The sequence below is a fragment of the Typopeltis vanoorti genome, chromosome 15 (genome assembly GCF_054136105.1).
Source record: "Typopeltis vanoorti isolate ZY-2024b chromosome 15, IOZ_Tvanoo_1.0, whole genome shotgun sequence".
Classification (NCBI taxonomy): Eukaryota; Metazoa; Arthropoda; class Arachnida; order Uropygi; family Thelyphonidae; genus Typopeltis; species Typopeltis vanoorti.
In genome coordinates this window covers 10874314-10901202 of record NC_143563.1, presented here as the reverse complement: position 1 = coordinate 10901202, position 26889 = coordinate 10874314, and the positions used below count along the sequence as shown (strand labels likewise).

Genomic DNA, 26889 nt, shown 5'->3' with positions numbered 1-26889 from the left:
CACATCTTCAAAGCAAATTACACAAGAAAACCAACAAAAAATAAGCCATATAGGATTTAGTGAAGGCATTTGATAGGGTACCACATGATAAGCTGATATTTAAGTTGCAGCACATGGGTTAGGATGTCAGGTTGGTCAACTGGATTCAGGATTGGCTGTCCAATAGGTATCAGAGAGTTGTGTATGGTGGGACAGTTTCAAGGAGGCAGAGGGTTACAAGTGGGGTCCCACAGGGACCAGTACTGGGACCTATATTGTTTAACCTTTATATCAATGAAATTGTCAGTGGATTGCAAGGGGATGTTCAGTTGTTTGCAGATGATGTGAAGCTGGGAAGGATTATTAGTAATAGTGCAGATGTGGTAGTCATGCAAGAGGATTTGAATAAGCTAGATAGATGGGCAAATGAATGGGTTTATCGGTTTAATGCAGCAAAATGTAAGGTCTTGAGGTTTGGGACACATCGATGGGATGCTGCATACTCTATTGGAGGAGATATACTGGAGGAAGTAGGGGAGACAAGAGATCTGGGGTTGACGATTGATAGAAACCTAAAATTCAAGGGACATATTGCAAAGGTGGTGAAGGTAACACAAAGGATTGCTGCAATAATGAGAAGGACACTGACCTGCAGAGATAAAAGAGTTATCATTCCGTTGTATAAGACCCTGAACAGACCACAGAGACTATTGTTCTCAGATTTGGTCCCCAGGATTTGAAGAGGATAAATTAACTGTGGAAAGGTTACAGAGGCAGATAACAAAGTTTCGGGACTGTACAATGTTAGTTATGAGGATTGGCTGAGGGAATGTGGACTGCAGAGTTTGGTGGATAGAAGAAGGAGAGGTGATATGATTGAGACTTTTAAACTGTTGAGAGATGGTTACAGGGTTGACACTGGGGAGTTCTTTTGCTTGGTTGAACAGCAGGAAGGAGTGATAACAAGGGGCCATCCCTGGAAGTTACGAAAGGAAACTGAGCAAGAGGCTGAGGAGTGGTTTCTTTGCATGGAGGGCGGTTGAACCATGGAATGCATTGCCTGATAGAGTGGTGAGAGCGAGATCGGTCAATGAGTTTAAGGAGTGGTATGATAGACTTTGTGTTTCCTAGGAGGGACCTCCCATGTTAAGTCTTGATAGACTTGTTTCCTAGGAAGGACCTCCTGTGATGAGTCTTTTGACTCCTTGGAGGCCTAAATAATAATGACAATCATTATTATTTAAGGAATAATTTATTGTAGTAGGTTTTATTATTCCAATTACCACAGGATATCCAGGGAACCATGAAAGTCATTGTGAATTTCCTTAACTTTTGAGCATACCTTTCTCCCACTACTATGCAAAAACACTGTCTCTAACTCTCTAACTCCTTATTCACCATTCCCTTGTGCTACTTCCAGTGAAGTTCAAATTAGAGCAATGCACTACAATGAAGCTAATTAAACAATAGCACTGTTCATCATAAGAGACTCTTCATACTTCAAAGTCAGGATGTGTACTGTTAAATATCAATAAAAAAAATTAAGAAAGAAGGGAAAACAGTTCCACTGTATAGAGGAGATCCAAGAACAGAGATTACAAATTATAGACCAATAATTAATAATTTCTCAGAAAGGAGATTAAGATATTTTAGATGTTGGATAGATAAAAGGAAGAATTCAGGAATGGTGTGGACATGAATATGATACTCTATGCAGTGGATAGCATAGTTTGGTGAAAGGCAGGTCTTGTCTAAGTAATTTAGTAACTTTTTATAATAAAAGTGACAGTTGAGTTGGATAAAGAAATTGGCTACATGATATTATGTTGGAGGTTTAATGGATTTTTTTACAACACTCAAAAAGAATTAAAATAGAATTTAATACTTCCTATATTTCGTCCTAGTCACTAGGACATCTACGGGGATTACAAAAACAATTAATGTAACATGCACACAAAAACTTACAATACTAAGCCCAACCACGTGGGTGACACTAAAGTCCTATCTAGGTGGAGCGACCAATAAGGGTGGTAGTAGGTGGCCTGGAATGTAAGGTGGGACCTCTGGTGATGAGTGTTTCCCAAATCTTCGGAAGCTTAATGCAACCGTATTTATTAAGATTTGTTTGGTTTATGAGAGCTGCTGCTTCTAAGAAAAGTCTCTCTTTCTTGAATTTGCTGTGGTGGAGCATGGTGGTTTTCTTCCATGATACTCTGTGGGTGGTGTCCAAAACATGGTCAGCCAAGCCTGAATGGCCATAGTTGTGTTTAACGATGTACGACTTGTGTTCCTCCAGGCGGATGGATGCTGATCTGCCTGTCTGTCCAAAGTACGCAAGCTTACAGGAACAGGGTACTTTGTAAACTCCAGGCAGAGAGAGAGGAGGGAGCTGATCTTTCATAGAACGGATAAGGGTAGCAAGTTTGCGGTAGGGCTTATATGCTGTGTGTAGGTTATACTTTTTTAGTACCTTGGCTATTTTTTCCGAAGTGCCTCGGATGTAGGGTATGGTGATGGCATTTTTAAAATCTTGTTGACGAGAGGGACGGGGAATGGGGGAGGAATTGATTCTTTTTTTGATATTGTGTTCGCTGTAGCCATTGGAGAGGAAAGTTCTGTGTATGTGGTTAAACTCAGTAGTGAGGGCGGTTCCAATGGAACAAAGATTGTGAGCTCTCTTGGGAAGAGTTTTAATGATGCCATATTGTTGCGAGGGGTGGTGGTGGGAGAGTTTGTGAATGTATCTGCCGGTGTGTGTGGGTTTTCTGTATACAGTGAAGGCAAGTGTATCATTAGGCAGGCGTGTGACTAAGGTGTCTAGGAAGGGTAAACAATTGTTCTTTTCCTTTTCCATAGTAAACTGGATTCTTGGATGTAGGCTATTGAGATGACTGAGGAAGGAGTCTAATGTGTCTGGGCCATGAGGCCAAATAGAGAACACATCATCTACATATCTTAGCCAGATAGACGGTTTGAGTGGGGCTGAGTCTATGGCTCATTTTTCGAAATCTTCCATATAGAAACTGGCAAGGGGGGATGAGAGGGGGGAACCAATGGTGGTTCCCTCTATCTGCTTGTAGATTTTGTTCTTCCAAGAGAAATACCCAGATTTGATGGCATAGGAAAAGAGATCTAAGATGTCAGAGGGAAAAACGTTTTCTAAGAGAGATAAAGTGTCAGTTAAGGGAATATGGGTAAACAAAGAGGAGATATCAAAGCTTACTAATATGTCTGTATTATTCAAGGTTAAATTTTCTTTACTTTTCTTTCTTGAATTTTCTTAACCCACTTTAAAGCCCTCACAGAAAATTTAACCTTGAATAATACAGACATATTAGTAAGCTTTGATATCTCCTCTTTGTTTACCAATATTCCCTTAACTGACACTTTATCTCTCTTAGAAAACGTTTTTCCCTCTGACATCTTAGATCTCTTTTCCTTTGCCATCAACTCTGGGTATTTCTCTTGGAAGAACAAAATCTACAAGCAGATAGAGGGACTTGCCATGGGTTCCCCCCTTGCCAATTTCTATATGGAAGATTTCGAAAAACGAGCCATAGACTCAGCCCCACTCAAACCTTCTATCTGGCTAAGATATGTAGATGATGTGTTCTCTATTTGGCCTCATGGCCCAGACACATTAGACTCCTTCCTCAGTCATCTCAATAGCCTACATCCAAGAATCCAGTTTACTATGGAAAAGGAAAAGAACAATTGTTTACCCTTCCTAGACACCTTAGTCACACGCCTGCCTAATGATACACTTGCCTTCACTGTATACAGAAAACCCACACACACAGGCAGATACATTCACAAACTCTCCCACCACCACCCCTCGCAACAATATGGCATCATTAAAACTCTTACCAAGAGAGCCCACAATCTTTGTTCCAGTGGAACCGCCCTCACTACTGAGCTTAACCACATACACAGAACTTTTCTCTCCAATGGCTACAGCGAACACAGTATCAAAAAAAGAATCAATTCCTCCCCCATTCCCCGTCCCTCTCGTCAACAAGATTTTAAAAATGCCATCACCATACCCTACATCCGAGGCACTTCAGAAAAAATAGCCAAGATACTAAAAAAGTATAACCTACACACAGCATATAAGCCCTACCGCAAACTTGCTACCCTTATCCGTTCTACGAAAGATCAGCTCCCTCCTCCCTCTCTGCCTGGAGTTTACAAAGTACCCTGTTCCTGTAAGCTTGCGTACTTTGGACAGACAGGCAGATCAGCATCCATCTGCCTGGAGGAACACAAGTCGTACATCGTTAAACACAACTATGGCCATTCAGGCTTGGCTGACATGTTTTGGACACCACCCACAGAGTATCATGGAAGAAAACCACCATGCTCTACCACAGCAAATTCAAGAAAGAGAGACTTTTCTTAGAAGCAGCAGCTCTCATAAACCAAACAAATCTTAATAAATACGGTTGCATTAAGCTTCCGAAGATTTGGGAAACACTCATCACCAGAGGTCCCACCTTACATTCCAGGCCACCTACTACCGCCCTTAGAGGGCGCTCCACCTAGATAGGACTTTAGTGTCACCCACGTGGTTGGGCTTAGTATTGCAAGTTTTTGTGTGCATGTTACATTAATTGTTTTTGTAATCCCCGTAGATGTCCTAGTGACTAGGACGAAATATAGGAAGTATTAAATTCTATTTTAATTCTTTTTGAGTGTTGTAAAAAATCCATTAAACCTCCAACATAATGTCCTCACAGCACTTAAGCCTCTACACAAGAATGGCTACATGATAATGCTGCTGGACTGCAAAGATATTCTACAGGACATCACATGAAACTATTAAATAAATTGGACCAAATGTGGATGGACTGAAGTTTGTGATTGAATAAGAGGATGGCCAATGGATAGACATGAGAAAGTCATATGAGAAGGTTGAATCCATGAAAAGGAGAGCAACTAAGGGTGTGTCACAGGACTCTGTATCTGGGTTGCTGGCATTTATTTTATACATCAATAGTACACAAAATAAGTAAATATCCAGCTGTTTGCTGATGTTGAAAAACTGGATAGAGCAATAATTAAGATTAGCCAGCAAGATGATTTAAATAGGCTTATAGCATGGACAAAGGATAATATATGCAGCTTAATAAGGCAAAGCGTAAAGTTACTCATTCTGTGATGAAAAGATTACAAGTAATATACTGCACTGACAGAACCAGACTGCAGGAAAGTGACGGCACTAAGAGGTATGGAGATTCTGTATAGAGAGCTGAAATTTAAAGGATGTAGTGCAAAAGTGATCAAAATAGCTTATTAGATTACCCTAATGGTGAAAACACACTGGCATGCTGTTGTTATTATCCCTCTTTATAAGGCTTTGATAAGGCCACGTGTAGATTATTGCACACGGATAAGTTCCTTGAGGATGAGAATGCAGCAGAGGATCTAGAGGCAAGGAACCAGGATAGTGACAAAGCTACAGCATGCACCCTGTGAGGATAGACTAACAGTTTGTAGTTTAAAAAATCTAGTTGACAGAAGAAATGATATGATAGAAACTTATAAGTTATTAAAGGAGTTTTGTAGGATTGATACAGAATTCTTTTTCAGCACATGACATGGGAAAGAATTAACAGTCAATCTTGGAAGTTGTAGTTAGTGTAGTTAAGAGTGTAGTTAGTAAGGATGTGAAGACTAGATGAGTTTGAATCCATGGAGATGCCCATGTAAATAATGTAAAAATTATAGCAAAATGTTTCACTATTAAAGAAGAAATATTGCTGTACATAACTAACATAAATATGAATGTTAGACATTTCAGTATGGGATATATATATATATATATATATATATAAACTAACTTACCTTCTTTATTATGCTGTTTTTTTTCTGTATGCTTTCTGCAAAACAAATTAAGATTTATGAGTATTTAAATATCTTCACATAATTTTGACAATGTACACTTCAGAAAACTGAGTAAACAATATTAATATACTGAAGCAACAATTTATGCTTATAAATTTAAAGTTTTTATTATAATTTGCTTTCCCGTATGATATACACTTGAAAAATCTATCCATCCAGTGCTTTTTTCCTGGAAATAAAGGTGCCGGTACTCACCATGAAGATGTTATTACAGCAACCTTCTACACTTTTAACATATCCTCCGATATACCCTCGTGGTCTCTAGATTGCTTCTTGCTTTTGGTATCAACTACAGAATGATGACCTCTGAGCAGCCATGAGTCCACATATTTGCTAGGGTTAAACTGAGTGAGAGGAGGTCCTATTATCCTGATGAACATCAATGCAGAAGTTGTCCGTACAAGTAGAGATGACCTAGATGAAGTTACTATAAGATTCGTCTAAGAGAAATCCCTTTCACATTCACTGGAAGCTATTGCAATTGTGCCGAAATTGTGTTTTAGAGGAAGTAGTATGTCCAGGACTTTATTTTCTTCAAGATATTCACGGAACCCACGAACTGCTTCTCTTTCATTTAAGCGAAATTTGCATGCTAACTTTTTAATTTCAGCTTCACCAAAGGTCAAGTGTTTTCCAGAATTTTCTGGCCAATACATGGAATCTAAAATCTTAGCACAATCAGGCAAATCAGCATCATCTCGGTGCTAGTTTTCTGTTTCACAGGATCACAAGCAGATTCAACAATTTTTTTTTACTCGTTGGCATAAAGTAACTACTTATTTTACTCATTTTGACACTGATTGCACTGATTTAACTTATATTCTCTGTCCAAAAAGAAACCGAACTTTTCAAAAATAGAAGAAACTAATTGCACCACCTGTTGTATCTTTTTGTTGTCAAAAGTGGCAACCTTTATTAGTGTTATGTCAACTGTTTATGGCATTTGTTTCATTAGAAGCTGAGTCATAGTGCCAAGAGTGACAGTGTGTTTTGACGAACGGTTGGAAAATCAGTTTCAAACAGAGCTGAGATTGACTTTTGTATTAAACTTGGTAAACGTTTTACCGAAACACATCAAATGCTTCAAAAAGCATACAATGATGAATGCATATCCCATGCTCAAGTTTACGAGTGGTTTACATGATTTCAAAGTGGTCGTGAGATGCTTGAGGATGACGAAAAGCCGGGCCATCCAAAAACTGGACTGAGCGAAGTTAACATCCAAAAAGAGAGTGATTTCATCAATGAAAACCCGAAATCGTCCATGAGATTGATTGAAGATGAATTGGGGATTCCAAAATCAACTGTGCAACACTTTGACCGAGAGTTTGGGCCTTTGTAAATTAAATTCACGAATTGTTCCCCACAAGTTGACCGACGACCAGAAAATGTATTGAATTGAACACTGTGATTTTCCGACGTTCATCAAAACACACTGTCACTCTTGGCACTATAACTCAGCTTGTAATGAAACAAATGTCATAAACAGTTGACACAACACTAACGAAGGTTGCCGTTTTTGACAACAAAAAGATACAACAGGTGACGCCACTAGTTTCTTCTATATTCAAAAAGTTCGGTTTCTTTTTGGACAGGGGGTGTAGAATAATTCAAAACTCACGTGAATACCTGCCTGTTGCAGATTGAATATAGATACTGATAAACTGATAATGGAAGCAATCGGAAGTGAATACAACTTCCTGTTTCTGGTTGCGTACTAACCTATGAAACAGGAAAGCAGGTTACCAACTTATAGTAATCAAAATTGAAAATTCAATTCATGAACACAGTACCATCTACTTGAATATTTATAATACATTTTGCTGTCAATAAATTGCAAAGTTTTGAAAACTTAAGAAAAAAGGTGCCGGTACTACATACCACCAGAAAAAAAGCACTGTATCTATATATATATATATATATATATATATAAAATGGAAAACAAACATTATTCTAAACTTTCTCATTTTTTTTTTCTTAAATAATATGTACATTTACAAACTGAGGGTTTAATTTTTTTTGGAAGGGGTGGGGAGAGCAATATGACATAAAATAAAAACATCCCATAAAGTTTTAATCTGTAAGTGATAGTCATGAGGAATATTAATCTTATTTCTGGATTCACTCTTGACTAGAGGTGCAATGATCACAACTGCTTTGTATGTAGTTCTCTTTTATACAGCTGTATTTTTTTAATGAACCTCTGCTTTTTTTTTTGAAAAAATGTTGTCCATATATTTAAGAAAAATGCAAAAAATTACTTTTTATTTATTTATTTATTGTTCATTGTTTTGTGTATAATTGAAAAAAGGATGTATAATAATTATTATTAACATCTGACCTCCTTGAAGTCAGAGACTCATCGTGGGAGGTACACATTATCATCACACACAAAGTTCACCCAACCATGTCTTAAAATGATTCAATGTATCTACATTCACAACACACTCAGGCAATGCATTCTACTCACTACCCACTCCATGCAAAGAACCTTCTCCTCACTCCTCTGCCCACACCATTCTTATACAGTTTCCAGGGATGGCCTCTTGTTCTACTAGCCCCCCCCCCCATTCTATGAAAACTCTCTACTATGTCAGCCTGATAATAACCTGACTAACTTATGTCTCAATCATATCCCCACCTCTCCTCCTCCGATTCATGAGGTTTTGCAATTTATATTCTCTTAATCTGTTCTCATACTCCACTTTCCAAAGACCACTGACTACCTTCGAGAATCTTCTCTGGACCCTTTCTAAGATATCCTTGTCCTCTGCATATTTAGAGTACTATCTTCACCAATAATTGCACCTAAATCGGTACATCATTACATAAAAGTTCTTTACTGATAATGAAGTTAATGTTTTCAAAGAATTGTTCCTGACTTCCATCCTTGTAACTTGTAGTATATCCAGTGATTTAAGTTATTTGATGGCAACAATTAACCACACATTTCACTATGGAACAAGTAACTGATTATTGAAAAATAACTTGAATTATAGGACTTTGATACAGACATATCTGCATTACCCTGCAAAAGTTGGTCACCAAGGTCTCTTTACTTTGGATGAAGATGGTAGAAAAGTGACAGAAGCAGAAGAAATAGTTAAACTGCTGAGTAATCAATCTGCAAAAGGCATCTCATCCAAGTGCCGAAAATATAGTATGTAATACCTGTCACATCAGTGTGAGAATAGAGAAAGATGCAGAGTTGTTTAAAATATTCAGAAATATCAATGTGAAAATAGCTATAGGATTAGATGGAATATAAGCCCATATGCTATGCAAAAGTGTAAGAAAATTGGCAGCCCTGATCAGGTTGGTCTCAGCAATGGCAAGATCCCAGGGAGTAGAAAGAGGACAAGGAATAGTGGTTAAGGTACAGAAAAAATGGTTAAGGACAGAATTCAAGAATGAGTAGGAATATGATTCTGTACAAGGGAGCACACAGAACAGGCTTGTGAAAGATAAGCCTTGTCTTAATAATTTACTACGACAAGGTAAAGTGATAATTCAGTGGGATAAAAGTAATCTATATACTATGATACTGCCAAACTTTGTGGTAGCATTTAACAAGATAATTCACATAGCTATTATGTGCAAATTGTCAGCAACATAGTGGATATGAGGCTGGTGATGTGGATAAGAGGATGGCTGATGAAAAAAAAAAAAGACATCAATGAGTAATTGTATGGTAAAGCAGATTCATAGAGAGAAAGCAGGTCACCAATAGTGATTCACAGGGCTCTGTACTTGGACAGCTGTTTGATTTGTACATCAATAATAAATAATCTGTAGTACTTACAGGCTCTCAAGCACCATGACCAGATTGGCTTTTATATTTTGTTTTTTAATGATGATTAGTCATCTAAATGTTTCTTGCATGTAAATTGTTGTTTTCCGGCAGATAACTGCCACCATCTTGTGGAATCAACACACTAACACTCATTGCCTGAAATAATCCATGGTCTAAGGCCCATTTGAGATGCAGAGATAAAACTCTGAGTTTCCAGAAGGGGAGAACCCTACTTGCCTGTGCCATAAATCAACCAACTTGGAAAACAATTCAAGAAAGGCTTAACATTTTTTTTTCTAATTGGCAGCTAAAATAGCACTTATAATGGTCTTTCAATGGGTGAGCATCATGGATGCAAATAGCATTTCCATTAAGTACGCTAAGCACATTAAGTACATTATTAAGCCAATTCAATGTAGCAAATGTAGGGTTATGTACTTTGGAATGAAAAGATTGCCAGCTGTGTATTACAATGATGATACAGGACTGGAAGAAACTGAGGATGCTAAAAATTTGGGGGTGACAGTGAACAGGCAGTCAGAGTTCGGAGGAAAATTTTCAAAATAATTTAAAACAATTTAAAGAATCACTTGGATATTACAAAACATTGCCTAGTAAAGGAAAGATAGTCGTGATTCCTCTATATAGGACTTTGATACAGACATATCTGCATTACCCTGCAAAAGGTTGGTCACCAAGGCCTCTTGGGTATGAGAAAATGTAGTCTAGGATCCAGAGTCAAGTGACTAAGATGGTGACAAATCTATGGAATGCTCCCTATGGGACAGACTGAATGTTTGCTATAAAATTTTGTGGATAAGTGGAAAAGGGATATGACAAAAACATAAGGTACTAAAGAGGAGAACACAAGGCTTCATTCCTAGAAATTATGTAATAGTGTGGTGTCAGGAAAATTTTCTGCTTGGAGAGTAGTGAATGAATGGATTGCCAGAGGAATCATAAATGCACTATCAGTGAATGAATTCAAGAAGTATAATAAGCACTGTGAATAAATACTATGTGGTCTCTTTGCAAGGGTCTAGATTCCACTTCACAGAAATGACCATATAATAATTTAATTAGAAATACTTATAAAAATAGGAATTTCTAAATATAAATTAGGAATTTTGAACTTGGAAACTCTTCTGAATCAGACAAATTTGACTATCAATTAAATTGGGCAGAAACAAGATACATATGTAGGTCCCTGTGCAAACTACACTGTTTTTAAGAAAACTAAAATCTAAATTCTAAAATCTGAAACTAAAACCTAAAACCTAACAATATCTAAATTGATATCTGTGTAAGTCTTCAAATGAATCAAAGACTGAGAGAGACAAAAACACCATCTACCTAGCAAATAACAAACAAATTTTTGAAGAATACCAAACTAAATCCAAACTGTGTTGGACTATTCTATGTGTTCCTTGAGAATACGAAGAAAGAAATATAAATTTTGAAAAAATTCAAGGAAAATATTAAAGCTTTGGAATGCAAGTAGCAAGCTAAAAAATGTAATCTTCAGAGCATGGTAAACCGAAGGAGTAGAGAAGACATCAGGGCAAAATGAGAGTAGTTTATAGTCAGATATTGAAACCAATTAAAGGATAGAAAAGAAAGAGATGAAAGGGTAAGCACATTCTTAAAAACTGTAAAGACATGGCAGCATGGCAGTTCATTCTTGCACATGGAACATATTATTATTATTATTACCCCAAGACCTCATGGAGTCAAAGACTCATCTGGGAGGTCCTTTTATCACACACACATCTCATCATACCGTGTCTTAAACACACTCAAACTCCTTGAAGACACCACACTCTCAGGCAAGGCATTCCAATCATTCACAACTCTGCACGAAAAAAACCTGCCTCTCACTCCCCTACTCACACCCTCTTTATACAGTTTCCAGGGATGACCTCTGGTTCTCCCCTGATCTCCCACTATTCTCTGTAGAACTTCTCCACCATTGATCTTATAAGGTGACTGGAATGCTATGCTAGAAAAGGTGATAACTGACTAGCAGTGAATGAATTTACAACATATGAGACAACAAAGCAGACATCATTCACCAATACATGAAGAATCCAGGTGGTTACAAAATAACAATAATCAGGATTGTATTTTGAAATAACCTACCTGACTTTACATATGCTAGTTCTACGTTTAGATAGAGGACTTGACTTATAAACAGAGTGGCCAGATTGAACAAAATTCTGCACAACATGGTTTAGTGCATCTTCAATGTTATCACATTCAAAGACTTGATAGTGATAGGCCAGCGTTTTCAGGCAATTACGACCTTCTTTTAACTCCTCATATTCCCTGAAAAAACAAAAATGGATATTACTACTGCATGTACCTAAAAAGACTTTCCTTTGTAATAACATAAGTAAAATAACTGTTCATTTTTTTAAATTACTATACTTTTTAGTGGAACTTAGAACTATAGCTCAGAAAATTAAAAAGTACACTTTGGAATACTGTTCCAGGTGGTATGCTATTCAGAAGGGACGAATTTTCATGACAGATCTCCAAATCTGTCAGTATGCCAAATACAGCATTTCAAATACGTGTAGCATTGAAATGAAAGCCAGGGAAGAAAAGGACGCAGTGTTAAAGAGGAGAAAGGACACATATAGCTAAAATTATATCACTGAATTTTAGCATACTAACCATACTCCCTCCCTTATAAAAGGATTACTGTCTAAAATTACAGATAATTCTTGTTCAGCTACAATAATTTTCCATTCATTAGACATAACTGCCTGTTACCATCTAGTAAATTAGCATGATGTGTGCAAGGATATATCAGTTAATTTCCATAGTCTACTATACATGATGACAGTATGTATGTGTGAGCTTGTTTCTCTTTGCAGAAGAAAAAAAAATCCAACTTAGCAGGAAGCTGAAAAATAAAGTTTAATCATGAGAAAAAAAAAAAGTGAACCACCTCCTCTCATCACCAGGTAAGTGACTTGTCATATCTTCATATTTGCAAACTTTATTCAATAGTTATGAAAGGCATTGTATCTATAAAATGCATCATAACAACATTCATCATCACTGTCACAGCATATTACAGATCAACTTTTTTTTTTACTATCCATTTTACTTAAAATTCCAGTTTTCTGGCATTTCAAGTATTGTAAAATGGATTGTACTCACCACCTCTATGGCAATGCATTCCACTTCCCTATTCAAAACACATCTTAATAAAGGTTGAAAGGCTCCTTGGCATTCACATTTAGTTATATTTTAAAGTAACAAACAAGAGCAGTCAGTAATTTTTTTCTAATAAAGATTTTTCTGATTTCAAAGACATTAACAGATTAATGAGTTAAGCTTTCTGTAGCTTGAAGTTACTATGCTTTTGTGTCTGGCTAATACTATGTGCAACCTTTTCAATAAATTATTATTTAATTACTAGTTTCATACATTTTTGTGTATACTTCCTCAGATTAAAAAACAGAAAAAAAAAAGATATACATAAAGAGATTTCTGAATTAAAAACTGTTATTATTCAAATTAAACTTAAACCAGATGACAATCATAGCAAGATGTTACAATGTGCTGTATAAGATAAAATAGCTTAGCTATGGACAGCATATATAAAATACCTGCATATTAATGAATCAGGCTATGAGAGAACTTATACAGCACACTGCAATAATGAGCATGTCTGACATCTTGCTACGATTTTCAACATCCAGTTGAAGTTTAATTTGTATAATAACAGTTAATTCAGAAATCTCTCTTATGTGTATACTTCTCTCCTGTGTATACTTTTTTTTTATATTTATTAATCTGAGGAAGTACATGAAAGTGTACCTTGTAATGAAATATACAAGGTACACTTTGGAACACTGTTCCAGGTGGTATACTATTTGAGAAGGCAAATTTTCATGACATCTCTAAATCTATCAGTATGTCAAATACCTGAAGCATGGTAGTAGTGTTGTGTGTAAGTGGAGTATTAAGTAGTAGGGGAGACAGAGAGATGTGTGCAGTGGAGTGGTCTCACACCATAAGCTCTTGGACTCCTTGGAAACATAAGTAAGAATTAGTAATAATGAGTTATAATTTCTTTTAAAATAAGTTGCACGTGGTAATAGCCAGGCATAAAAGCATGGACATGGAAACATTAACAGATCACCTTATGGCAAAATTATATCATTATTATATTATGTGATACTTTCAAGGTCCAAAGACTCATCATGGGAATGCACTCCATTCAACTAAAACCTCCCTACACACAATACCACAATCCATCAACTACATGCAGCACCATTTACTTAGTATTTTTTTATAAACTGCGTGTGTGTGTGTGTGTACTGGGGCTGATTTGCTTGTATGCAGAACGATAACAATGTTCTAGGAGAAAAAACCCTACTTCTGTATGAGATCAGCTAACTTGCCTTAACTGAAAAAGCCCATATAAAAATTCCTCTTGTCACAATGAGAATCAAACTCAGATCTTTTCTATTAAAAGGCACAATGCCCCATTATTCTTTCAATTGCACTACAGAGGCATTTATTTAAGCTGCAAGAAATAAACTGCAATAATATACATTTAGCAGACTGATATCTGTAAGCTAATAAACACAAAGTATCATACATAAAGAAGTAGTGTTTAAAAGAAGAATTATACTTGGAGATTTCACAAGACTGAGTTATTAACTTGACTATGATGGCAGACAGAATTGAAATTTAGAGAATAAATTGCAGTGATAAAAAGGATGCAATGGTTTCAATGTATTAAGAACACATCTAGAATGGTACACACAGATCTGGTTATCTGAACTTTAGATTTTAAAGAACCTCCAGAATAGTACAGAGATGATTAAATAAAGGTTCTGTTAGGACCACACTGTCAGGAGAAGGGACTGAGGAAGACGATTTCATTTATATTCTCATCTGGGCATCACCATTGATCCGGAGACTTATCGCAGCCTAACTAACTAATATTCAAATAATATCAATCACACCTCTCCTTGCTTATTTGCAGAAAATGCATTCACAACCACTGATGACTTGGTTTCTTTATTCACTGCTCTCCAAGTGAAAAATGTTCGGTTAACTACTTTACTCACATGACTTGCACAACTTCCAAGGATTACCTCTTGTTCTCTCAGTGTCTTAGCCAATATAATATTTTCCTAAGATCTGACAAGGTATTCTCACCAACTTAGGTCTATCATATTCCATTTCCTCTTACTCCTCTGCTAAGCACAATGCCTCAATCTGTCCTTGTAACTAACAGTCCACAGTCTTCCAAGCTGTCTCAGTCACTCATTTCTGAACTTTGTTTCCTTATTACCTAAAATATCCTTGTGACACAATCTGTACTCAGAAATCCAGATGCAGCTTAATACATTATCACTTCCTTATTCCTGGTTGTCTGTTATTTGCATTAATCTTCCTACTGGCCAAAGTGGATTAAATATATGAATCACCTTACAAATTTTAAGGAGGAAAGTATGAGAGCTTTTTGTCTTTCATTTTATAATTATCCTAATTTACTATAAATCCCTTTCTGCTTGAGCCATAACAGAGTTGAGATTGTTTTACTTAACTCTAAGTAAACTGTGTTACTTGGAATTTCTTGTCAAAATCCATCTTTTGATCTTTTAATGCTTTTCTTTACATTTATTTTGTTTGTTTGCAAGAGATATAATTTATTTTATTACTTGTGCAAATTCGTTTTTATATCTATTTGGAAATATGATGACATGAAATCAAATATAGCAACAAATTTATTTATTTATGGAAGATATTTGCAATATTTTATTCAAGTCAGTGCAATGGAAGAAGTTATTTTATTTTAATAAAAAGAATATGGAAATCATTTTCATGCTTTTTCAAGTGCTAGCATTGAAAATAAATTTGCCAAACTTTTTTATAAATGTTTCCATATAATATTGAAATAAATGTAATTTGAATACTCCCTCCCTCCTCTTGCAAAATTCTAAATATATCTAAAATATAATAAAATGAGGATATTAGGAAAGAACTTGACATTGTCAGCATCCAGGAATGCATTAGCAGAGCTAATCTCAGGTGGTATGGTCACTTAAATAGAATGGGAGAAGAAAGATTAGCAAAACAAAATTAGAAAACGACCCAGCAAAGCTGGGTCGTTTTCCTGTCAGGTTGGCAGGAAAACGACCCAGAGGAAGACCAAGATATAGGTGGATTGATACGGTACAAAGTGCCTTAGACAATAGAAATATAAGATCTGATAATGTTGGAGTCTTGACAAGTAACAGACTGATTTGGAGGAAAATTGTAGATAGGAAGTTAGTAATGATGTAATTTTTTCATGTAGTACTGTCATATCCTGTACACCCCTTGAGGGTACATTTCAGGAATTTGATGATGATGATGATGATGATGGTTGTCTATCATTGTGCTTACAGTTTTAGATCATTATTTTGCTCTTATGAGCAAGAAGCAGTGTTAAACCGTATCATTTTATTTCCAAGATTTTGAGTCATTTTTAAATAAATATCACAAATTTATATATTTTTCAGAAAAACCTAGATAATGGTGCAAATGAGAAACTTATTTTTTTTTTAATTTTTTTTAGAATTTCAGTGATAGTATCAAATTCTTAACTGTTGTAAATATATAGATGAAAGTGTCTGAAACATGCATATATGTGAATTAATTTAACTATTTTTATTTTGAGGTAATTTAATCACATCCCCCCCCCACACAAATACCTCTCCATACCATGAACTGAGTTATAAATAACCACTTTTTATCTAATTTTGTATTGGTTTGAAAATTTTGAGAGGAATATTAGTTATGTAGACTATTTCTTGGTAATTTGATTATTCCAGTTATTTCATATCATCAAAAAATTTTAGGAGATAACAAACAGTTCAAATTATTCTAATTTTTACAAATATTCTCCTGTATAAAGATTGTTTATGCCATAAAAAAAGTTAGTTTTGAGTTAGTTAGTTTTAAAAGTTAATTAGTGTTCATTTTCCTTAATTTTCCTGCTGTTCAGTCACATTCATACTTGTTAAAATAAGTACTTGCTCCTTTATCATTCACTGGAAGCTTCTCTAGGGCAGGAAGGATTGTTAGCTAGCATATCAAAGATATAGTTGATTCCAGAAATGGCAACTATTTAACATTTTCTTCCTTAAAAAGAGGTCCTGAATGTTAAATGGTTGCCATTTCTGAAATCAACTATATCTTTGATATACTAGCTAACAATCCTTTCTGTCCTAGCAGCTTCCAGGGTAGAAATTACTGAAAAACAAAAGAAAAGAAAGTACACCTCTCAGAAGGCATACACACACAAATCTGAGTGATTCAAAAGAAAGTCTTAATATTAGAAATATTGTGCTCAAACATTGATACTAATATCTGTCATGTGAAATAGTAGAATGAATATATAGATCATATAAAAATGATCTATGTATATCAGATAATAGAATTCATAACAACATAAAAAAGGCAATAGTAATGAAAAGATGTTTTTTTTTTTTTTAAAGTGACTAATCACCTCCTGTTAAGCAAGATAATCTCATAGTGGTTGAAGAAATTCACTACAGACTAATGACTTTCATAAATGAAATGAAAATTACTTTAATGTGCCATTTAGAACTCGTTTCAGCATTTCCTTCCTTCATAGGTTTTTAAAACATAGCCACATTTTAAAATCTATGAAGAAACTAAAATTATATCAGTAAAAATGGAAAAGTAAATAAGAGAGAAATAAACTTTTTTTTTAAAAAAAATTACCTTTCAGGTATTAGATCTATAGTTCTTTCAAGATCACGCAAAACAAGTGCCAGTTTCTTTTGTGCACCTAAATAAAGAAAAATTTTAAAACTTTGTTAAAACATAAAAGAATAAAAAAAGCATCAAAAAGTACAACTAACAATTTTTCAAGTATTATAATTGCACAACCTCCAGTGAAGTGACATGGGCAATGAACTGCTTCTACAAATCATTTCATCACCATTAAATAATATCTCTTGTTTATTATTGTCATACTCTGCACTCACCACACTCATGTTAATATTGTATACAAAGACTATGCTGTATAGACCTTTAACACCTTGACTACCAACTACGAGATAATTCGTAGTAGGCGATCTGGCTGAGAGGATGAACTACAAGTTATCTCGTAGTTGCTACACTTGCCTTTTGTTGTGCAGCTGCAAGTATATCCATAGTATATAAGAATAACTAGGGATAGTTGGCTCCTCGGAAGAGAACAAAAAATCAAGGCTGACGTACATGAACAGAAAATTTGTTCATGTACGTTACAAAATTTATCTGTTGCATTTGAATTTCTCATTCCTTCTTAATTGTAATGCACTGATGTTTTGTCATACTATTCAAAATGAAATATCTGTTAATTCAATTAAATATATAAGTTACCTTTTTCACTGTGGTTATATGTTTCTTTTCAATATAAATTTTTCTCCCCATCCCAGGTTCTAACTACATTTCTTCTTTCTGTTCAAATAAAACTCCATCTTTTGATCTTTGGTGACCCTTCATCCCACTACAGATGTATTCCAATCAAGGCCTATACCATTTGATAACTACTTTCTTGTTCCCATCCTGTCAACATCTTTTTTACTCACTGCAGCACTCCTGTGTACTAACTGTCTTTACACCCATTCCTAAATGACATTTAGGAGTGATGTCTTTACATTATTCTTAAATTCCTGATTTCCTCTACTTCCTGCAGGTCAATGCATCCTCATATGCATAAGAAATACCTTTCACTCTTTATATTTTTCTTTCTGGACATAAAGGATGATCTGATATGTGATAAAGAAAGAAGCACTCAAAGAATAAGTCAAGCAGAGTAAATAAAGAAAAGAAATCAGTGATATGAATAATGGAAAAGCATGAGAAAGATCACAGAATGAATTTTGGAGGAGGTAAAGGGAATCAGAGATCTGGGAGTGGCAGACAAAAATCGGAAGTTCAGGGGTCATATTGAACAAGTTATCAGATCAGATTATAGCAATGACTTGAAGGACCATGATGTGCAATAAGAAGATTACAGTTCTATTGAATAAGGCCTTGATCAGGCCTCATAATGTGCACTCTCCATTTAGTTTTCATGAGGATATGTTAGAAAGGTTCAGAGAAGATTCGAAAAGGTGGTAACTGGACTTTGGAATGTCTTGTGAATAGGAGAAGAAGGAATATGATTGAAACATATAAGCACCAGGTTAATGTGGAAGAAATTTTAAGGATGGGAAGGGGGTAGAACAAGAGGCCACCCCTGGAAACTGTATAAGAAGTAAATAGCAACTTCTTTGCATGGAGAGTGATTGGCAAGTGAAAATGTATTTCCTGAAAGAAAGTATGGTGAATGCAAACGCATTGAATGAGTTTAGGGTACAGTTCGATGAGGAAGTACATGCTATGTGATAGCATGTACTTCCCCATGATAAGTCTTTGATGCCATGGAGGTATTACTACTATCTAACATTAGTAGTAGTAATAATAATGAAGGGAAAGAGAAAAGAAAATGGAGAGAACAAATGCAGTGAAAGATAGTTGGAGGGAGAAGCAAAGGAATAAGTGGAAGTGCAGGAAAGATACAAGGGTTTTTTTTTATGTGAATCCCTCCCCCCCCAAAAAATCTAATCCTGTTGCATATTAGTACCATGGATGTTTTGAGAGTAAGGTAATCCAGAAAATATGCCTTGCCCTAGAGAGCAAACATAGTACTTTATCAAGCTTTCACATCTCTAATAAGTACAGTTGCAGTCGTGTACTGGGCAATGAAAATCATATCATCTAAAGGATTTCACAAACATTCATGCTATGGTGGGTCTCTATTCTTCAACCTGTGGGTATGAATAAGTCCCACCATCGCTATTTTTCTTAGCCAAACAGGTCAGTAACAAAAGAAAAATGCATGTACAATAAATTTTTTTTTAGATTTTGGAAAAAAAAGTATCTATGAAGGCGGGAAGGGGATCTGGAAAGTTCCGATAAACACCTAGAACAAAATAACATTAAATCAATTGATATATCCACAAGAAAGAACATAGGAGGATATAAGAATATAAGAACATGTTACCTTTATAACTCTGCTACTAGTATGTTCTTTCTTGTGATTATATCAGTTACTTCAATATCAGTTTTGTTCTAGGTGTTTATCAGAACTTTCCAGACCCCCCCCTTTTAATAGGATGATACATTATAAATTACTGTTTATATTAAGAAGTGGGGATGAATAATTAACTGACAGCTTGGACACAGGGATGACTGACTAGTGATGAACTGGCAAGATGTGTATGGGAAATGGGAAGAGTGATGTTCTGAAGAAATGTGATACTGCAGGGTTCTGTTCTAGGACTGGTGTTATTTAATTCATACATCTGATTATTGATGTTATGTTTTTGAGGAGATATAATTGATTGTTTGCAGAGGATGCTGAACTAGAGACAGAGCAATGACAGCTCTGATGTGATGTATTTTTGTCAAAGAAGAAAAAAAAGATGAGATGTATAGGTGGAACTTTAATCATGGGAAGTGGATGAGGTGAAGGATCTTGGGACAATAGTAGATAAGGTGAAATTTTAAGACCACATGCAAAAGTAACTCAGAAAATTGCTACAGAGAATAAAAAGCAGTGACAAATCAGAATAAGGTCAATTTGATTTAGTTGCAGTTACAGCTGTTTTGCAATTAAGTTTTAGTCGAAACCATCACATCTGCTAACTGCAGATGTTCTTCAACTGTATGTCTGTTTTTCAGGATGAGAAATCAGAGTTTCAGGATTAAAAAAATACAAGAAATCTTATTTTTAAAAGGGACCTGTGGCATAGTATAATTATTAAAAACAACACGGAAGTCCACAGTAATAACTTTGATTAATAAATAAGGTAGATATTTCGTACTAAAAATAATAGTACATCTTCAGTGTTACGAACAGATAGGAATAGAATACAAGTAACAAATATTCGGTGGATCACCTATTAAAATACAATGTTGTCGCGAGCTAGGAAATGAAAGAAATTAATAAATAAGTAATATTTAAGATAATTAGTTTTTTGAATGCGATGTGTTTTATTTTCGACAAACTGGCCGTTCTGTGGAAAAAAGAATTAAAGAACATCAATATTATATTGATTACAACAAACCTCAGAAGTCTGGTCTAGCACAACACAGTATTACCACTACCCATAATATCCAGTGGGATAAAGCTATTCTACTTCATAGATGCAGGTTCAAATATGAACGCCTCTTTAAAGAAAGTTGTAAAGCTTTTTTACACCAACCGAATTTAAATCAAAATGATTGCCTCTCTCTCTCGAAGATCTGGGAGACTTTTATTTTATGTAATCATTAAAAAACTAATTATCTTAAATATTAATTAATTTCTTTCATTTCCTAGCTCGCGACAACATTGTATTTTAATAGGTGATCCACCGAATATTCATTACTTGTATTCTATTCCTATCTGTTTGTAACACTGAAGATGTACTATTATTTTTAGTACAAAATATCTACCTTATTTATTAATTAAAGTTATTACTGTGGACTTACGTGTTGTTTTTAATAATAAGAAATCTTACCATTCCCCAGGTGAGATTAAATGAAAAGTCCTTATAAAATTTCCTAGTGTTCCAAGTAAGATTTGAACCAACAACTTTCCAACTGAAGGGCAAATGTCATCTCATCCTGCAAAATGTGCTATGGACGTTGAACATGCAACATCTGAATTTCTGAACAGATCAGGTTGCCTGAGTAAAGGATCCAGAGGCAAGTGACAAGTTGAGACATGTGAGAATAGATTGAACTGAATGTGTATGACAAATAAAAGATTGACATTTATAACTTGATGAGAAGCACTTACTGAATAAATGTAGAGGAAATGTTATATGGGAGACCAGACAGTGTAAAAATGAGAAACTGTATAAAGGTGTTGTAAGGAAATGAAAAGCAGATCTTCTGCATAGTAAATATGGGCACTGATGCTAATTGTTGTAAAGACAAAATATGATAGGTCTGTTGTCAGTAGTGAGTAAAGATCCCCAACAATTTACCTTGTAACTCCATAGAGACTGAAATAATATAATAATCAAAAGGAATATATGTAAGTCTGCATCTTTCTATTCCAAATGCATAGCTCAGTGATACTCAGTATTCATTATTTGGTATCATAAAATACAATGTCCATTGTGTTTGTGAAATTTTGAATATGTGGGATGATATAAATTTTTGACCATTTGTTTTGTAGGCTTCAGCTGGTTAAGATAATAAATCTGATATTTTCCTTAATTTATTCTCTCTTTATAAGAGAGAAAAATATAAAATTATTAAAATCTGTTTAAGCTTATACAGTAACATATGACAAAGCAAATAGACCTACCTGTCAGGTAAGCCACCTCGATAATAGAAGCTACTGCTTTTGTAAACTTGTCAATTACAAAAAACAAGACCTTTGCATTCTGAAAATAAATGGATTTTTTTTGTATAAATTCAACAATTTGATTCCACTTTACCTTTCATATACAAATATGAAATACATAACACACCACAGAATGTTAATCTCTGATTTGTATTTGTGATGCTAACAGAAAATAAAAGTGGTGGGATGGTTAAGGCACTTTTGACAAAAATGGAATGGCATTTCATCCCACTTCAAATACTAGTAATATTCATCCAACATATCCATTTTTATAATTTCATTTTTATGACATTAGGCAACACATTAAGCAAAGGGTTTGATGCAAACAGTAATACAATGATAGCAGTTATCAGGAAAAGTGATTGCACATTCAGGGTTATCAAAGCCCTATATTTAATCAGTTAGTTGCTAGGTGGAAAAGCAAAATGATACATAAATAAAAACTTATTTACTTAGTTAAGTAGATAACAAGAAGATAAAGAAAAGCAAACAAGATAAAATTCCAACTTAAAATTCATAATGACAAGAAACCAATGTCTAATGATTACTCAATTTCCAAAAGATGTGGCAATAACTATGAAGTCTATAATTCTGATACAGTATTTTGATAACTTAAATTGAGTTAGATATCTTCACAGACAATCACTGGAAAGTTCAAAACTTGAACTGAGAATGCAGTTCAAGTTTGAGAATGGAAAACCTACAGAGCAAGTAAAATATTTCAGCTATTTAGGCACAGTTTTAGTGAAGATGACAAATACATATGGAAACAGACAACAGAATAAGCAAGGTAGATATGGTGGAGAGCCAGCTGAATAAATGTATATGGAATAACAGAAAAAATACAGAAAACATTAAACTAACAGCAGTACACAAACATGGTGTTCAAACCAATTTTAACTTATGGATCTGAGAGCTAGGTTAGAAATAAAAGATTAATCAAAGACTGGAGACTAGATAATTCTGAGAAAAATTAGTAGAGTAGACAGATGTCAATAGCAGAATTATATCAAAATGAATATATTAGGAAGAAAACACTTGACATTTTTAGCATTCAAGAATGTGTGAGCAGAGCTAATCTAAAGTTATTACTTAAAGAATGGGAGAGGTAAGATTAGCAAAACATGTTTGATGCCAAAATGACAATATTTCCAATATTAGGAAATTGACAATGAGGATTGTGGCTACTCTAAAATGTTTTTTGTTTTTTTTTTTGCAAGTCCAAATTTCCAAACAGCAGTGGCTTTGGAAATTTGTTGCTTTATTCCAAGTTGCTTTATTTTTCATTTACCTGATTTAGTGGGCAGAGTTACCTGGGCATTTGCTATCACAAAATTGTTTCCATGCCCAGCAGATGTCAATCTGAAATATAATCATTTCTGTGTCGTGATCTTCCACCTAGTGTGAAGGGGATCTTTAACATATCATTCTTCAACATTCACAACCACTTCATTGTCAAGTCCTCAATAAGCAAGGTGATGGTGTGGTATTTCATCACTCAATGAAAAACAATTGAAACAAGAATATAATTTCTTGTCTAGCGTAATTTACCCTGTAATCAAGCAGAAAAATTTTCTACATTTCTACTCTTGTATAATCTTTGTTCTTCTCTGCCAACACGTTTCTTTAACCATAGTATGAGAGACTACATAAAAGAATAAGGCACTTGATTGATTCCTGCATAGAATCCATAAAACAATATCAAAATTATGCAAGATACTAGCAATCTAACAAATAAGGTTTTCTTATCCATCACAATTTCTTCGAAATAGAATTAATTCAAACAAAAATTAAAGCCCTTTCAAAAGTAATTTTATACTAGAATGACTATATAAAGAAATATGTAAAGTTTTGTTAAGGAAATCAGCCATATTGAAATTTCCCAGTTCTGAGAAATTTATCTTCTTAAACAGACCAAGGTTTTTAACAAATATGTAATTTCTTTGCACTTACTTCTGTTAGGCTCGAAAAGTAGTTCTAACTTAGTCAGAGGAGAGCGACTACATTGGTAAGTGATGTGAAAATTGCTCCCTACATTGACAGATTGAGAGCTTGTGGATTGCAGAGGTTGGTTGATAGGCAGAGAAGAGGGGATAGAAACATTTAAATTACTAAAAGGTTTTTATAAGATTGATGCAGGGGAAATATTTCAGCTGTGTGATAGTGATGGAAGAACAAGAGGTCATCCCTGGAAATAAGGAAAAGTGCAGTTAACAAGGGTGTAAGAACTAGATTTTTTGTCTGGAGGGTGGTGAATGAGTGGAATACATTGCCTGATTCAGTTGCAAGTTCTTCTTCTGTAAATGAATTCAAGAAGAGATATGATAGATGTTTTGATAGTTTGGGTCTCCTGTGATGAGTCTACTGACTCCATGGAGCCAGCGTGGTTGGCCGAGTGGTTAGCATATCCGCTCTCCAGCCAAAAGGCTGCAGGTTCAAATCCCGCCATGGACATGGATGTTTGTTATTGTCTTTTGAAATACTAGTGGTGGTAGGCAGTAGATGGCATTGTTGTCGATGCAGTGAGGTGGTGGAGACAGAGTTGTAGAGCATGTGCCCTCCCTCGATGAGTCTTTGGACTACCCGGAGGTGTCAAATAATAATAATAATAATAATAATACCTGTAATAATAATAATACTGCCAATCCACTTGTCATAACGATGGTGGCATATAAATTCTTAAAAAGGTTGGACAAATTAAGTACAAGGCACTTTATAAAGTGTATAAATGTATCCACTTGTGGACATTTACACATTCAATTGTGGATTCTATCATGCATCCATTTATGGATGCATAAATGATGGAATTGTCCTTGGGCAAACCAGTTAAAGTTGCTAGCCTGATGTAATTTAAGTGATGAGAAGATTATTTAATATTTTTGGTTATCTTTTCAGCTGTGTTTTAGATAGAGGGATGGGAATAATCTTGCTTGATCTTTAACATCAAGGATAAGGGAATATGCAATATTTTACCATTCACCAAAAGGGAAAAAATTCACCACTCAATAATAAAAACTTTGCTATAACTGTATTCCATACGAATTTCTACACCCTATTATAGTTTTAACAAATCTAATTTAATAGAACAGTTTAAACAGTGGCAGAAATTAAATTTACTCCATGTAATGTAAGTGCAGAAGTGTCCAACAATTAAAAAGTGTATAAACAAGTTACTAGATAAGTCAATCTCTGTAGTGGAAATAAAAGGGCATGTTTTTTTTTTTAAATATAAAGAGTGCTCATCAATATACAGAGTGTTTCAAAATGAACTGAGCATTTACAAATATTTATTGCTTGGTAATAAGGTTTCATATGAACATGTAGTCTAAACCAATTTATAAAGGAACTATCATGGTTATTGTTATAATCTTACAAATGTTCAATATACTATATGTTCATATGAAATGTGGTTACTGAGTAATAAATATTTAAAAGTGTTCAATTCATTTTGGGACATGCTGTATAACAAAGAATAAGGAGGAAGTATCCTACTTCACTAAGTTCTTTTAAAAATTCAATCATTAAAATGAGGGAAGAATGGTTGGAATTATAGCTGTGAATTACTCATCTACTTGTATTAGGCCAGTGTATCATGTCTCTTAATGCATATGTTCATTTAGATTTATGATGCATAAATTTAACATCCCGAAAGCAATTTGCCTGTTTGCAAAATGAAAAAAAAAAAACAAAGTTTCTGATGGGGAACTCTGCTATCACTACATAAAATTACTTAACTTACCTTCAATTGAAAAGCTCTTAAGATTCTTCACATTCTGGACAAGATTCAAACCCAAGCCTTTCCAACCAAAAGTGCATCATCAACAGTGACAAAACTCAGAGGAGAGAAGGAAGACAAAAACATACAGTTCAGTTACAAATTAAAATAATATCACAGCTGTGTCCCTCATACATCTTTGTAAAATGGATATTCGGGACAAGGAATTATTAAATATAGCTATTAGTTGCAGGGACTGAATGCATAATATAAAAGTTTACTGGTCATCATTAAAAATGACACATTAAGTCATTCAAATGAATGTTATCAGTATAAAGGACAGCTTGTTTAAAGGATACTATTTGTTTGAAATAATGATTAAAGAAATAAATCTTTAACAGCTTTTACAAATAATTTTTTTCAAAAAACAAGAGTTGGGAAAAAAAAAAAAAAATCACCTGTTTGGCTTCAGTTTCTCTTTCTATTAATTCTGGTTTCCACTCCTTTACTTGCTAAATTATTGAAATAAAAGTATAACCTATATTATAAATTTAAATATATATATATATCACTTTATTAAATTACAGTAATTAAAGGAAATTATTAAAATTTCATTTAATTACTGTATCATTAAAATGTATCAGTTATTCAAAATACTTAGTAACAAAAATTTGCCTTAGCACAGATTTATTACAAAACTATCTTTATACTTTGAAGCATTTATCTCACACACACACAATTACAGTGAAACTTATACACATGAATATCAAATATTACACTGTAAGTGTTGGCAAATCATTTAAGATATTACAATACCTTTGGAAAATAATATTTTCTCTGAAAACTGTGAAAGCTGTTTATATTAAGAATAGGTGGAAAGGCTCAGAAAACAGCCCATATTTAAAACTTTGGAAATATATATGCTTGACTGGGAATCTTGCCTGAAACATTCAATAGAGTTAAATTTTAATTCCAGCATTCAGTTTTTATTTCCTTTTTAATGGATAGATACAAGAATTCCACTCTCATCATCTAGAATTCAATGTTCTGAATTATGTAGAGCAGCAACTTTAAAAATTTTAAACT

General features: G+C 34.4%; 1 protein-coding gene across 1 annotated transcript in view; it reads right to left on the bottom strand.

Moving 5' to 3' along the window:
• LOC150098380 (uncharacterized) overlaps positions 1–26889 on the bottom strand; it is a 63534-nt gene that overhangs the window by 18255 nt on the left and 18390 nt on the right. Inside the window, exons 6-10 of the mRNA XM_090405124.1 lie at positions 26262–26315; positions 22050–22128; positions 17438–17504; positions 11816–12001; positions 5824–5858 (exon numbers count right to left, since the gene is read on the bottom strand). Coding sequence (XP_090261250.1) covers positions 5824–5858; positions 11816–12001; positions 17438–17504; positions 22050–22128; positions 26262–26315 — 421 coding nt within the window. The remainder of the gene's footprint in view (positions 1–5823; positions 5859–11815; positions 12002–17437; positions 17505–22049; positions 22129–26261; positions 26316–26889) is intronic.